The sequence below is a fragment of the Myodes glareolus genome, chromosome X (assembly GCF_982192425.1).
Source record: "Myodes glareolus chromosome X, mMyoGla1.1, whole genome shotgun sequence".
Classification (NCBI taxonomy): Eukaryota; Metazoa; Chordata; class Mammalia; order Rodentia; family Cricetidae; genus Myodes; species Myodes glareolus.
Genome location: NC_142053.1, coordinates 38,832,849 through 38,848,807, shown reverse-complemented (window position 1 = coordinate 38,848,807; position 15,959 = coordinate 38,832,849). Strand labels below are relative to the sequence as shown.

General features: G+C 39.5%; 1 protein-coding gene across 3 annotated transcripts in view; it reads right to left on the bottom strand.

Moving 5' to 3' along the window:
- The window catches only part of Ocrl (OCRL inositol polyphosphate-5-phosphatase), a 54,817-nt gene that overhangs the window by 15,220 nt on the left and 23,638 nt on the right, over positions 1-15,959 (bottom strand). For all 3 annotated transcript variants that reach the window (XM_048439273.3, XM_048439274.3, XM_085684678.2), the window contains 8 exons: positions 15,224-15,340; positions 14,938-15,125; positions 12,995-13,106; positions 10,045-10,154; positions 8,704-8,839; positions 4,469-4,579; positions 3,718-3,883; positions 3,279-3,514 (listed from right to left, as the gene is read on the bottom strand). In XM_048439273.3, coding sequence (XP_048295230.2) covers positions 3,279-3,514; positions 3,718-3,883; positions 4,469-4,579; positions 8,704-8,839; positions 10,045-10,154; positions 12,995-13,106; positions 14,938-15,125; positions 15,224-15,340 — 1,176 coding nt within the window. The remainder of the gene's footprint in view (positions 1-3,278; positions 3,515-3,717; positions 3,884-4,468; positions 4,580-8,703; positions 8,840-10,044; positions 10,155-12,994; positions 13,107-14,937; positions 15,126-15,223; positions 15,341-15,959) is intronic.

The window sequence follows — 15,959 nt, the reverse complement described above, 5'->3', positions numbered from 1 at the left end:
AACATGGTTGGAAGAACAAAAAGATTCATGCTAATTATCTCATTTTGCCTTTAGCAGGAAGCAAATGTAACATAAGTATCTCCCTGAAACAGTACATGGAAACAAATCATATGAGCTGAACTCATTTTTGGCTTCCTTGTGGATTTATAGCACACAATCCAATACAGGGCATGTATCAGTATTAAGGCTACCGTTTCACGGGGTCTGAAATATCCCGTCGGGTCCTAGCAAAGCATGAGTGAACATGAGACCTAAAGAAGTGTTTCAGAGTCAAGATAGGCGGAAAGGTGTGCAGAGAGGGAAGTGGTTATTTTAGACTCCTGTTTACTGCCTCACAAGATGAATAACTTCTTTATTGATGAGATACAGTAATTTAATAAAACTGAAATGCAATAACCTGTGGAAAGAATGAGAGCCCTAAAGCCTACAAAATAAGAACTTTCACAAAGAACAAATGATGATCATGAATGTATAATTTAATAAAAAGTCATTATGTAATTACAAATGACCAAGGTTCTATTTCTTTAACCCTGAGTCAATAATGTCCTAAAAGAGCAAAGAGGGCCCCTTACAGAGACGCTGATTAATCTAATGATTTTGTATACTTTACTTATGGATGTGGTCAAATTGCCTGATAATATACTTTCTATACAGTAAGACTTTTCAAAGCTTGTTGAACCTCCTAGTTACTCCCAGAATATGAAAAAATTATGGTCAGGTACTATAATGCTGCCACTGACTTTGATTAAAAAAATAAGCCATGATCTAATTGATAGGAAAACAAGAGTAAAGAGAGGGTATACAAGGATAAGTTAAAAATACCAAAGAAGAAATGGCCAAATTTAGGAACTAAGAGACCACTGCCTGGACAACTAAACTAGACTCTTAAAAGGCAAATGACAGTAAAGAAAAAACAGAGACTTGTTCTACTATGAAGAGTATACATACACACATGCTATATACTACATGAAAGGTACTACAGAAACCTTAGCATATATATGAATATATGTATATACACATATACACACATGCTATATACTACATGAAAGGTACTACAGAAATACTAGCATAAATGTGAATATATGTAGATACACACATACATATACATACACACATGTTATACTGCATGAACTGAGATTGCATTTTGGTTTTTAGAAAGCTATAAAAAATTGCTAGAACAATTGGAAAAATATGAATATAAACTAGATGCTAGACGGTATTCGACACCCTTTCCCGACCTCTGTGGGTAGGCATGGAATGCATATGGTTCACAGACAGACAGACAGACACACACACACACACACACATACACACACACACACACAGGCAAAACACCTATATACACAAAACAAAACTCATTTTTCAAAAAATTAAAAATAACGATAAAATGAAAAGCAGGAACAAAGAAAGCTAGGAAATAGGGTTTGGGATGAAGTAGAAAAAAATCATGCAGAATCTATTCTAACAGGTGAAATGCAAAATTTGAAAACTAAGACTATGGTGGCAGGCCTCATGCCGAACAGGAGATGGCCAACACAAAATGAACCCATCCATTCTGGTAAACTTTTTGTCTCTTCTTGCTTTGTTTGGGCATTTTTTTTGTCCCACTTGTATTTTGCAAGGCTTCCTATCTTTTGCTTTTATAGTTTTTGTTTGTATGTACACGCGCATGCATTTCTTATGACTTTTTTCCCTTTTAAAAGAATTCTAGTTTGTCTTTTGTTTGCCTCTTTGTCTGCTTTCTAAAGTCAGAGAGAAGAAAGAGTGTGGAGTTGGTTGGGTTGGGTGGGGTGGGAAGGCTCTGGGAGGAGCTGGGGGAGGGGACCTGTGATCAAACTATATTGTATAGTTTTTTCGATACAAAATGAGAATATGGCAGTAGGAGAAAAACAATTACGAGAAATACCAGACTGGCAGGATATGAGTTTCTGTAGAAAATGGTTTCTTTCAAACACAGGTAAAGCCTTCCATCATGAGAGCTCTATGGAAACAAATAGATTTTCAGTGCTGTAATTTGCTCTGAGTCACAGGTGCAACAATTCCATGGCAACGGCACAGATACAAGCCAGCAGGCTACCCTCCTCCTCTAACCCTTCCTGCGGGATGCTACAGTCACTAGCTCTGCCCAGGCCTAAGCACCAACGTGATTTTGTACACATGATGACATTTGGCTCTTCATTATATTTGGTAAAAAAGCTAAGAATAAACTTGTAGTGCAAACTTGTACACAATCCAACAATAGTTTCATTTATCTGAAAAGTTTTTAATAGGATGAATTTGCTATTAAGTCATGTTTTTTACTGAAAATAATATACTTTCTCTTCTTAAGACTATAGATATTATATAATAACTTGGTTTGGGAAAGGGGAGGAAATAATTCTCTTCCTTTCTTGAGTCACATTAAGTGAACAAGCCTCAGTGTGCATTATACACATCTATGGACTGAGTTTGCATCTCAGTTGGCAGAGAGCCTGCCTAGCATGCATGAAGCCCTGGCTTTGATCCTCAACACTGCATAAACCAGGATTGTGGCATATACTTGTGATCCCACACTGGGGAGGAGGAGACAGGGAGATCAGAAGTTTAAAGTCATTCTCATTTGAACAGGAAATTCAACCCCAGCCTGGACTACCAAAGAAAAAAAAGTGTCTGGAATGTTAGTAAAATGTGACCCAGGCTCCATATCTAAAGATTCTGTTACCACTGGTGAATGGGGATAGGGACCTCTACTTAGAGTAAGCACCCCTAAGGACAATGATGCAGGTTCTGTAAGCTTTCCTAACAGCCTGTGTTCTCATCAGCAGCAAAGTTTGATTTGACATAATGTAGGGAGGGATACTGGGGAGGAAGTCAGACAATCTGGACAGGAGATCTGTCACTAACTTAGTTGACTATGGGCAACTGAATGCCTCTGGGCCTCAGTTTTCTTGCCAGCACAATGAGGATAATACCGCATGGTGCCCTTGCCACACCTCACATACATGCCAATTTATGTGAAAGAGTGTGATAAACCTAACAAGCATTATAGCTCTGAGAGAGACTTTAACCTTATTTTGGAAGTATACTACCTACTTTAGTCACAACAAGAGTTAACGACAGATTGGCCTCTTCTTTTCCCTCTTAAGCTTAATTTAATTTAAGTAGTGCTAAGATAAAGTGACATTCTTCTGTATCATTTGTCAGTTCCCCTGATCCCAGAAGAAGAGAGAAGGCACAGAAATAATGGCGACAAAAACGTGCGAATTAAATGTGAAGATGATTTTTAGAAAGCTTCTTACCAAGTCTATGAGTTTGGTAACAGGAACTTCTCGGATTGGCCTTTTCATTCGACACAAAGCCTCTAAGGATGTACCAAAGCAACTCGGAAGGTAATTCCCGCCGATGGTCAAGAAGTAATCTTTGCCTCGATCCAAATGAAGGACGAGAATGTCCTCAATCTGATCTTCACCAGAGTTCAGGATGGTTACAGAGTCTTTGCTGACGTAGACATCAAGAGAAATGTCTACTGTCTCATCTGCAATGAAAGAGATGGTGCGTTGTAGTCCAGAGCTTTCTGGTGGAAAAATCAACTGTCCATAACAGCAAGAACAAAACAACAGTGGGAAAAGGATGGGACACACGAATATAAAGACAGCGAAGCGAGAGACAAGCGCTTAGAGAACTAGAAGTTAAGCCAAGGTGGTGGCAAGCAGAGGCAGTGGTAAAGGGAAAACTCACTTGGCTCCAAGTAGCCCTCAAAAGGTTCAGCTCGAAGCCATGGCTTGCAGTATTGGCTGTCATTAAGTTTAGGGATGAAAGAAAAATGGCAGGGAACCTGTCCATTGTTGCTGATCTGGAACTTCTCCTTTTGCAGCTGCCGAAACTTCACATTCTCAAACACAAACTGGGGAACAGACAGACACAAGCATGCATCACTAGTAGGGGAAGTAAGTTGGATTATTCATAGACAATATGAATCAAGAATAAGGTAATTATTAATCAGATGCGTACCTACCACATATATTCACAGACCGAGACAACTTCCTAGCATTGGCTTTCCTACATTATTTAGTTAACACCAGCAAAGAAGGAGCTAGGTAACTTTTGACCCTGTTCAAGGCTACTCTGATTGTTCAGGGATCCTGAGAAGAACACAACTGTGGTCCAGGGTGCTTATTCTGTGACTAGGTTCTGCTCCCTCAAACATATGAACTGAATGCCAAACAAGAGTAACTAATATGAGGGCTTCCAAGCTGCTGGGTGCTGTTTTAAGAGCTTCGCAGGTATTAACTCATGTGATCCAGCAAAGGGAGCTGCATCTCTGAGGCTTCCTGTACTCCTCTAGCTACCAAACTGCAAAGCTGACACCAGAACAGAGACAGTCTGACACCAGTGGAGATGTTATCCTTGATGCCCGTTGAAGTAAAACAGTTTCCTTTGTGTTAACTAATAATGGATAGTAGACAGGAAGCTGTCTAGTTTTGCTCACCTCTCTCCTGCTAAGTTCTAATGAAGGAAGGAAGTCATTTTCCATTCTGTCCATAATGCGTACGATATCTTCAAAGACCTTCCGATACCTCCGTTCATCCACAACCTTCACCTAACGGGAAAGAAGGAACCATTTTCAGCTCTACATTCTCCTAGCTCATCTCCATCAGAGAGTATCTAAGAATTTCAAACTGGGCATTACGGGACACCTTTAAGATAAACTGTAGTATAATCAACACACTCCAAAGCTTTAATATCCTACTTCATCCATAACTTTCACCTCAAAAGAAATAAATTTTTATTTACTCTTATGTAATTTCAACTTCTCTAAGAGTTTCTAATTCTAAAAGCCACAAAATAAATTAATAAGCATTATAAAATACACCTTATGGGAAAGATAAAGTCAAATGGCTAAATGTACTGTTAAAGTACAATCTGTAAGATGTTTGATAATGGTATATAGCTGGGAAGGATTTTTTTCTTGCTTCGTTGTTAATCATCTGAGAGTGGAGAAAATGAGAACTTGTAGTAAAAATGATTTCTTGCAGTGTGTAAAACAACACTGCTAAAATACATCCACCGCTATTTTTAACAAGCAAAAATTGTGAAACTGTACAAAATAATGATCGAAGCATTTAAGTCCATTAGTTGCTATGCACGTTGACAGGAATCAGGTAATTGCTCAGATTACTAACAGGAAAGCTATGGTGTTAGGAAATGGAGCCAGTGACCATTTTAGAAAAAGGCCACCACAGAATGTCCTGGAGTAAAACCATGACAACAGACAAGTCGTTTGGAGTAATGGGTCAAAAAAGTTTCTAGGTGACACAGCATTTCCAGCTTCCTGACATAGCTGTATTTTTGTAAATATTAAAAGTTCAAACAAACTAATGTTCTCACTTAGCATAAATAATGTAACATCATTGTTATATGTGAGACATCGGTTTCCTTTTTACATAAAGTATAAAATTACAAAAGTCCATCTTAAAAAGATTCATGTATACAGCAAAGGTTCTGAGGCAGATGTGGGAAACAGCTGAACTTAAGTGGACTAGGGAGCTTTTTTATTTTTAAAAAAAAGATACATTGTTGCCATAACTTAGAGAACTGAGGATTCATCACTTTAACTCCACAGTATATAAGCGTTAGGTTAAGATAAATTTTAAATTCTTAAAAAAAATTCATAACTTTTTCTTTCTTAAAAAGTATTGCTTGAACTTTCAAGACCACAGCGGCAAGGGCTATTCTAAGTTTTGAGCAGTTCACCTAGCTGGCTCCCTGGTAAGACCTGGAATACTATGCAGATTCTTTCAGAAAGACGAGGTAAGCAACAGATTCCACCTGGCTGAGGTTTAAAAATCACAGGGGCCTGAAACTATTACTCACATTGTTGAGGTGAGGGGTTCATGTCTCCATCCTTTTTTCTTCTTAAGTTCTCTGGACAATGGGCATTTTCACTAAAATCTGAGAGCCATCACAGCAAATCACAGAACCCAGTGCAGGGTAGAACACTGTCTCAGAAAAGCTTCGTCTCAGACAGTCCACAGCAAGTCTTTAGAAACTAACTGACAACAGAATACTTGGCTCCTTTGCTAAAAGTCCCTGGGGCCAGTGGTGGTGTCACAATGTGTAATATAGTTTTAAAAGTCTCTAACTCGTAGTTAGCCCAAGACTCTAAAGTATGAAGTAGTTACTCAAAAGCAAACCTATTCTCTGTGGATTAGCACTACTTAATGGTGCATCTAGAATAACAGAGGATGGTGGGAAGAATCTTACCATGGGATACATTCATTTCAGAAAAGGAAATCCCCAACAAATTAGGAATTCAGTATAAAAGGAAAATGAGCTAGATCTTAACATAATGACCCAGAGAGATAAACTATATATCACAAACAAATTTCAGATCAGCACATGTATAAGACCACTTACAATATACACACACATATACACAAAACTTTTAAGCAGAAAGACATATGCAGAAGTCTATCATGGATATAAGACATTTTCAGTGTCACAGAAAGTACCGATGATGATACACGTGTAGGAAGACAAACACTCATACATGGTGTTGGCCTGGCTAGGAAGTAGGGATTTATGAAAAGTCTCAAGTGGGAGATGACAGTTACTAGAGTCTCAGCCTTCTGTGTAAATTCTGCTTAGGTCTCTATTTTAAAAAAATACAATTTAAATTTTCTTCTTTGTGTGTGAACGCATGTGTGTGCATGTGGTACGCCACACATGTGGAGGTCAGAGGACTACTTTCGGATATTGGCTGATTCTCTCTTTCCACCATGTGGCTCCCAGGAATCAAAATCGGGCCATAAGGCTTGCTGACAGGTACCTTTACCCACCGAGACACCTTGCCAGCCCCACAAAGGGCTCATTCAAGTTGTTGTATCATTTAAAACCAGAAACATAGACTATTAAAGATGTATAAAAATATAAAGAACTCTTGTAAATGTAAGATTATTTAAGTGGGAGTTTAGGATTGATGTGTAGTATGAAGAACGTTCCAAGGTTCTGAGGGCAAGTACAACAAAAATCCAACATGACTGATTAAACCAAAGAGGTCAGTGTTTAAGAAGTGATACCTTCTTTAAACTGATTAGGGGACGAGGAAAAGAGGATGTCCTAGAAGTACAAACTGAAATCCAATGGGTTAAAAGTAGCTTCTGAAGGCACGTTTAATTAGTACATTAGAACCATCAAGGTACAGTGGGGTAGTCGAAAGACCACACATGTAGGAGTTAAACAGACTTAAGATTTGAATCAGAGCTCTCTTTTTACTTGAACACTCTCAAGGAAGTCATGTTGGAACTCCCTGAGTTTTTATCTGCTCATCTGTGAAGTGGAAAACATTTAAGTGAGCACTGTTGTGGGAAGTAACTGACGTGCAGAAATTCCCTAAAGCCACTTCAGGCTCACAGATACTAGCTGCTGTATGTTAGAGTGGAAGGGAAGGGGTGGGGGTAAGCACAGCTCAGTGATCTGGCAGGTGTTTAGAAGACACAAAAGCCTGTGTCTGATTCCTAGCATCAAATTAAAAACAACTGTGGATACTGAAAGGCGAGAAACGACTCCTACCAAGTTGTCATCTTACCTTTACACACCACACAGCAGGTGCCTCCCCAGCCAAAATATAATAAGAAACAAAAACAACTGCAGTCCAAAAGTGGAAAAAAATAAAGAACTAATTTTGTATCTCAGGGAAATGCCCTAAAGTCATTCTTCTTTAAAAGAGGACTTGAGGGTGGAGGTGAGGGTGGGGAGATGACTCAGTGGTCACAAACACTGGCTGCTCTTCCAGAGGACCCAGGTTCAATTCCCAGCACCCACATGGCAGCTCACAACTGTCTGTAACTCCTGTTCCAGAAGATCCGACTTCCTCACATAGACATGCATGCAGGTAAAAATGCTAATGTATTTAAAATAGAAACAAATAAATCCTTTTTAAAAAGAGGACTCAGGATAAAAGTCACCATAAGACACCGATGGCAGCAGTCCCTGAAACTGACATAAACAAAAGTAACCTGTCTCACTATGCCCTTCACATGGTTGAACTCATTAATCCTCATGAGTAGGTCCCATTACCAGCATACTTTGTAGAGTAGATTGACACACAAGGATGCTAAATAAATTGTCCATATTCTTCACAATTACAAAGTGGCTGACCTAGAATGTAAAACCAAGCAGAAGACTACCTAATTCATCCTAGTGAGAATCACATGAGTTATATCCTGACAGGTTACATGACCACATATGTGGAAAATACACAAGAAGTAATCAAAATATCAACCATCAAGCTTATAAGATAATTTCCACAGTCATAACACAGTTAAAAATGGGAAAATGCATTCACATTAGAGGAGAAACAGGTTATAAGTTCAGCATAAGATGCAACCAAATGCAAAACAACATAATACCTATGATATTTGAGAGGAATGTGCCACAGTAGTGAACAGGACTCTCTTTAGTGAGTAGATCTGGTTCTATTCTGATCACTCTGTGCCTACATGGAATAAAATATCTGTATATCAGTAAAAAGACAGGATCATGAAGAAGTAGAAGGATAGCATTTGGGAGGGTTGAGGGGGTGCTAACCACTCAACCCTGCGAATGATTGTTTGCTTAGAGAACATTTACGGCATGCTGGATTACGAACTTACTCGATCTCCATAATGCTCTGGAAGTAGCTACTTAACAGGTAAACGAATGAATGAGCAATCAACTATTTACCCCAATATGGAACAGAGCGCTAACAGGCTTGTGGTCACTAGTTTTGAGTTCCATGTGACTCCGGTAATGAAGTTGATTAATATTTATTCCTCTCCAAAGAATTCGGTCACACCAGGCTGGAACTCGGCATTTCCCACTGTAAATAAAAGAATGAGTCACAAACAGAGTATACCACACTAGGATGCAGTAACACACACTGGTTTAGAATCACATTAGGCCTCTTCTAATATGCTTCCAATGAACCACATACTTCTCCTTCCCGGGTGGTCCCTATCATCTTCTCTACATTGCAAGCACTGATAAGGGCCTGTATCTGCTTGTCAGCCACTAAACTCCTAGTACAACGTGTCTAGTATCAACTAATGGAGAAATGGTTTTCCTAAATTTAGGTCTGCATCGTAAATGTCACCACAGGGAAAGATGGAACAGCACCTCCTTAAAATAGCCTTCTCAGGTCAGGATTCCATCCTGAATACTTTCTCTTTCTTTGCTCCACCTGACTGCAATGGTACTCCATGATAGACAATTAATCGAGTTGAAAACCGCCACTCTTTATTCCTAGGCCAGGTTTAATCTCTGGAGAAGACTAGAGCTTTCTCTTCTAAGAAGTATGGGTCCAGACTTCAGGATGTCTAAGAGGTCACCAATGGATTACTTTTTAAGACCTATTTTCAGTTTTTCATTAGTGTGTGTGTGTGTGTGTGTGTGTGTGTGTATGTATATGTACACACACACACATACACACACACACACATATATGTATATGCATGCAGATGTCCTCAAAGGTCAGAGAAGGGTGTCAGATCCCTTGGAGCTGGAATTACTGAACTTAGGTCCTCTGCAAGAGCACCAAGTATTCTAGCCACTGAACAATCTCTCCAGGCCCTTACCAGTGGATTCTAATGTGTTCTCAGGACCAAGAATGACTCTGCTAGAAGAACTGCTTATGACTCTTGGTTCTCACCTTCTGGTATTCAGAGTAAGTAGCAGAGAAGAAGTTTGGCTAAGAGGTAAGCATTAGGGAAGGAGGCTAAGAGTCTTAGGTGAGAAAGAAATGTAAGACTAGGAACACAAAAAAATCTAAACTAGTTTTCAGGGGTGACAGAAACAAGGTACCAGAGGCAGCTCATAAAATGTCACCAGCCCTGATATCTAATTAATACTTTCCTAATATAAGCTCAGTTTGAAATACTCTTCTGTAATAACACTAAGCCATTAGACTTCCCTCTCTGCATACGGAATGATACAAAAAAAAAATCCTAGCTTGTCAGGAGGGACAGGGAAAGGCTCAGTAAAGATCAAGCCTTAACCTTTTCTGTGAGAAGGTTCTTATCACTTTACCTGGAATCCCATCTGTCAGTTTTAGAATCGTACTTGTAAGTGGGAATAAACTTGATTTCCCCTTCATTGAAATCCACAAAGGCTTTTTTCTGCGTGCGCTGAATGTTTAACTGCAGACAGAAAGAAACACCACGTAAGCACAATAACACCACACTAACAGAGGTGATAATCAGGCTGGTTGGTCACTGTTCCCTTTGTAGGGATCCAGTTCCAGAGCCTTTTCAAGTGTGGAAAAATACACAGATAAGACTGCTTATCTTTCGGATTCAATGACAACACTTGTTATTAGCACATTGCCATTTTATTGCCAACTGTGGTCAGGACAAAATTGTGGAAACATGAACTCTGAATAGTCCTACATTGCTTAGAACTGGACAGGCACAAGCTAGCATAATTATAATTACAATACCACCACCACCAACAAAACCATGCAAACCTTAAAAGGATAATTCTTGAAACCAATTTCAATGACTAGTTAACGTTTTTTTTCTTTTTCTTTTTTTTTTAAAAGTGGGTGAGTTGGGGCAATAGAGAGGGCCCAGTGGTTAAGAGAGCACACTGCTCTTCCAGGGGACCCAAATTTGTTGGATGGCTCACAACTACCTGTAACTTCAGCTCTAAGGGATCCACAGACATATTCTGACCTCCATAGGCACTGCACGCACATGCTCCAAACCATACTCTCTCTCTCTCTCTCTCTCTCTCTCTCTCACACACACACACACACACACACACACATACAGTGACCCTCCTGTCTCCACCTCTCCCTGTTAGTGCTGGGGTTACAGGTCCATGTGACCATACTTGGCTTTTTTATGGATGTTGGAATCCAAATTCAGGCCATCATGCTGGCAAGGCAAGTACTCATTTCTCCAGCCCTATAACCCATCCTTCTAAAAAATTATCCTCACTCAGATATTTTACCAAAGTTACACAAGATTCAGCAATTATCCCAACTGTACCCTTTCTAGAAGCAAGAAAGAGGAAGGAATACAAATTAGCCATTTGACTTCAGTGTAAAGGCAGATAGCTAAGGAAGACTCACATAAAAACTATTGTACTGCAAAACACTTGAATTTTTACTGTGTCTAAAGGTCAAAAGGCTCTCATAGGGATTTAAAGACATTTGAATCAATTTAAAACTTTGTCTTTTCTCATTAAGAAGCATTTACTTTCACTCCTGTACCATGATGTGCTGGGTACATAATAAAAGTAAAACCAGCATACCAAAGAGATAAGTGTTCACATATGTTTACTGTGGCATTAGTTATATAGCCAAAAATAAGGAACCAAGAAAAGTACCTGTGAATACTGACTAGATAAAGAAAATGTGACACACATATATTATTCAGTCATAATCAATGAAACACTGTCATTTGCAGCAAAATGGATGAGCCAGACATAATTATTGTTAAATGAAATAACTCTGACACAGAAAGACAAATGTTACAATTTAGCTCTTAGGTGTGAAAGCCGAAAGAAGTCAGCCTGAATGTAGAATAGTGATAGAATAGTGATAATCAGAAAGTGGAATGTGAGGAGAGATCATTAAAAAAAAAGAGGTAATTTTTATGGTGCTGTAGATTGTCCTCACAGCCTAACATAGATTTTGCGAGTGTTCGACCACTAAGCTACATCCCCAGATCCCAGAGGCTGGATTTGATTACTGTATTCTGACTCCACATGCTGATACATGATACAAGAAACACAGTAACTCTGTACAATTAATATGTATTAATAAAATAAGAAATGACATGAAGGAATATTCATTTTCATTGATCACTACCTATATTCCAAAAAAATTATTTTTATGATCAAGGTGCTTTGGCCCATACCTGTAATATCAGCACTTAGGAAGCAGAGGTAGGAGAAACACAAGCTCAAGGTCAGCCCTAGGCTATACAACTAGTTCCAGGCTAGGACAGGCTTTATCGTGATGATCAAGCGCAAAAAAGAAAAAAGGATGTATGAAAATAAAAATTCAACTCATTTACCAGGTTTACACACCAACATAGAGGCTTATATTCACAGAGACTTGTTTACTGATTATCAGGTTTTGTCTGAGTGCTCCATAATCAATAATTTCCCGACAAGTACTTTGGTTGCTCTTGTTTGTATATATGTGGGTAGGCATCCATGTAGGGATGTGCAGAAGTCAGAGGGTGCTATCAGGATGCTTTCTTCAGTCACTTCTCTACCTTATATTTTGAGACCAGGCTCTCTCATTGAACCAGGAGTTCACTGTTTGGATTAGGCTGGCTGACCAGTAAGCCCTTGGGATATACCTGTTTCCCCCAGAACGGGGATTACAGATGCATGCTACTGTGCCTGGCATTTACATGGGTGCTGAGGATCCTAACTCAAGTACTGATTCTTGTGCAACAAACACTTTATCCACTGAGCTACCTTCTCAGCCCCTTCCACTGGTTTTAACATCAACAGCTAAATATCAGTCAACACCAACTTATCAATCAGTTCCTATTTGACTATAGCTTATGCTGGTCATCCCAAACAAACTTGTTTTTATTAGTTTCCCAGTCTCGTTCATAGGGCCTGCCCCTCTCTTTTATCTCCAAGCTGTTGCTCAGCCTGCCAAATAATCACAGAACAATTTTCGCCATTCCATCTGCTAAACCACATTAACACAGCAGAAGGCCATTCTCCTCTAGAAGTATTCTCCAATTAACCTCACGTAGTCTGTAGCCAATCTAGACAAATCTCTAACATCTCTGCCTGATAATGACTTACTAAATGAATTTTACATTGGCTTTTTGTCACCAACATTATCTCCCTTGAATCTTAGTACTTAATCAAGGCACTCCAAATCTATATATCCCCAGGTACAATACCTTGCAAGATAGTAAAACTTGCCATCTCTTCCTAGCATAAGCCCTGCCTACCATGGCTATCTCATAATCCTCACCATCTCTGCCACTGAAACTTTACTTACCTGGTCGAATTTCAAGAGCTTCTGAAGGTCATTTTTATTAATAAGACTTTTCACCTCATTGGCGTCAGGCATGCAAAGTCTGTAGTTCAAGTCTCCCAACCAAATGACAACACTGAAGACCAAGAAATAGATTAAAATAGCACTAATTAACATTAAAGTCAATCAGAGGAGAACAGAAAGAAGAGAATGGGTAAACTACTTATAAGGATCTATTTATCACTGACAAGAGGTTTAAAGCTGCAAACAATTCTTTGGGGGCAAGTACTGCCAATCCCAGAGAAAGCCAATAGACTATAAAATAGCAGGGAAAATAGGCACGCCACATAAAACTGAATGAAAGTGGGGCCATATAGTATACATATGGGATTTGGAAGCCAAGGAGTTAATGGACTGAGAAGCACGCAGTTTATTTGCTGGATTAGCTTCAAAATTTTGTCTGGCTGCCTGCCAGGTCTCTAGGCGAAGAGAATCTTAATGCTTTTTGCCTCCCAGAGCCCTGAGGTTCTGTAGGTGCTCTGTCACGGTTTGGATGGTCGGAAAAACTGACAGCCCACTAGGAAAACTGAGCCCGGCCCTCCAGTGTAGCCAACCTGACTAAATCTGTTTCAGATCTGAAGTTCAAGTTCCCCCAAAGAAGCAAACTGGCACCTTACTTCTCAACTGCAGCACCAGGACTTGAGATGAGCCAAGACCCTGAAATTACCACATCAACATGGGTCCCTTTTGAATCACCTCAAGTTCTCAAAGGCAACAGGAAAGTTTGGACTCCTGGGATTAAATTTATGGAATTGCTGGGGGCTTCATGAGCATAAATTTCAAGGCCTTGACTTTGTCATTGTGAAACCAAATTCTATATTCTCCCAACTGTTGAGATAGTATGGACATATTCCAATATTACCACCTTGCCCTGTTCCTTCCTTAATTCCCCCAATATCCACTGCTTCTCACAATCCTAGGTTATCTCTTGATTTACTACAGTTCTCACCTCGCGCTATTCCTTCCAAATCACCGTCTCAGAGTTTCAAAGAATTTCTCCACAGCTGACTCTTTTCTACACCACCTAGCCCATTCCTCAATGGACTTCCGCTCCTGTCCTTACGAAATCCTGGTCTTCGCAGACCTATCACTGCCACCCATTTTTAATAATCACAACCGTTAAAAAGAATAATGTAGATCTGCAGACACAACGCTGGAAAGATGAATAGGGCAATGTTCTCATACAACAAGTATGTGTGTCTGTACATGCATGGAGAAGAGTCTAGAAGAAACTGTTGGATGAAATGATGCACGCCTCCATATCCTTTTATTTTTTTCTAGTAGCTGCACTTAAAATATAAAAGTAAAAATAACAACTTTTATTTAACTTAATACACCCAAATCATTAAGGTGTGATTAATATTTTGCAAATTAAGGTATCCCACATTTCCCCCAAGCAATCTTCAAAATCCAATATAGCTTTTGCTCACAAACCTCTCAGTTTGACGAATAACTTTCAAATACCAACAGCCAGATGCTGGCTATCATATTAGACAGTGCACATCCAGAAAGGTCTATATTCAAATGTTAAATACAGTCTCCTATGGAGAGAGGGACTGGCTGGGGAGAAGAGGAGGTAAGTAAAGGATTTTAAACTATGTTTATTCATTTTATCTTTTATTATCACACTTACAGTGAACATTTCTATTTCATTTTTAAAAATGACACTAATGTGTAGATTCCTTCAACATTATTTTAGAAGTTACACTAATACAAACCTTTTTCCCCCTAATGCCAAACCTAATTTCTCTGCCTCAGCGAATCTAGTTCTAAATAACATATTCTCTTCTTTGTGGAACAAATCCCAAAATGGTAACCCCTTCCTCTTCACAGCTCCATGGCTTCTCACCCTATCTAACCACTGCTACATCTCCATGCAAAGGCCACAGCACGGAGAGGCCACTTACTCATGTTTCATGATGTTCAGCTGTGGGAGAGCCTGATTGGGGACTGTAAAACTCATTCTTGCACAGATGTCCTTATAATCCTGATTCCTTCTTTCAAACTCTTCCACATGGGCAGCCAGGTGTGAATTGACGATGCAGAAGGTGGTGTTATGAAATACAAACCTCACAGCGACTCCTCCTTTGTTTCCCTGGTAGCAAAGGCAATTATAAAGTTAGGAAACACGGAGTGCAATCGAATGTCACATAGACATCAACAATAATCAAATTAATTGCCAAAGTAACTCACCATTTTCCCCATGATTCCAGTTCCCACTGTTTCTGTAGCAATATCACGGATATACCGACACTGATCTTTTCTGGCAAATATAAGAAGCATCATCCCCACAAGGCGGACGAGTTGCACCTATGAGTTTCAGGGAGTTACAAACAGCTAATGTGAGCATCATTTTCTGCTACATAGCAACCTTTATAGAATGACTAACAAAGTGATTACTGATGTCCACATCTGTATCTGCATCCTCTAATTTCCTACTGGACCCCATAAATTGGAAATCAAGGTTCTCTGTGGAAGCTCTCTAGTCTCAATTTGACTAATAAAAGTCAGAATCTCTGAAGATAATGTAGAAGTCTCTCTCTCTCTCTCTCTCTCTCTCTCTCTCCCCTCCCCCCACCCCGCCCCGCCCCGCCCCACCCCGCCCCGCCCCGCCCCTGTGTGTTTCTATTTGTCAGTGCTTGAGGATCGAATGAAGAACCCTGAGCATGCTATGCAGGCAGGCACTCTACCACCAACTCACATACTCAGTTTTAGCTCTCTTTGTAAATCACTTTGTACCCTACTGATAGTACATTAAAAGTTCAAATAGTGAAGAACAAACCCTTATCCCAGCTTGTTCTTCCTTCTCCTTCCTAGACTCTGATTTCATGTTGTCTAAGATATTTAAATCTACAAACAGTGATCCTTTGAATTTTGATTATTTTTAGTCTAAATGAGCTAGAGAGCTGTAATATCTTCACAATTTATG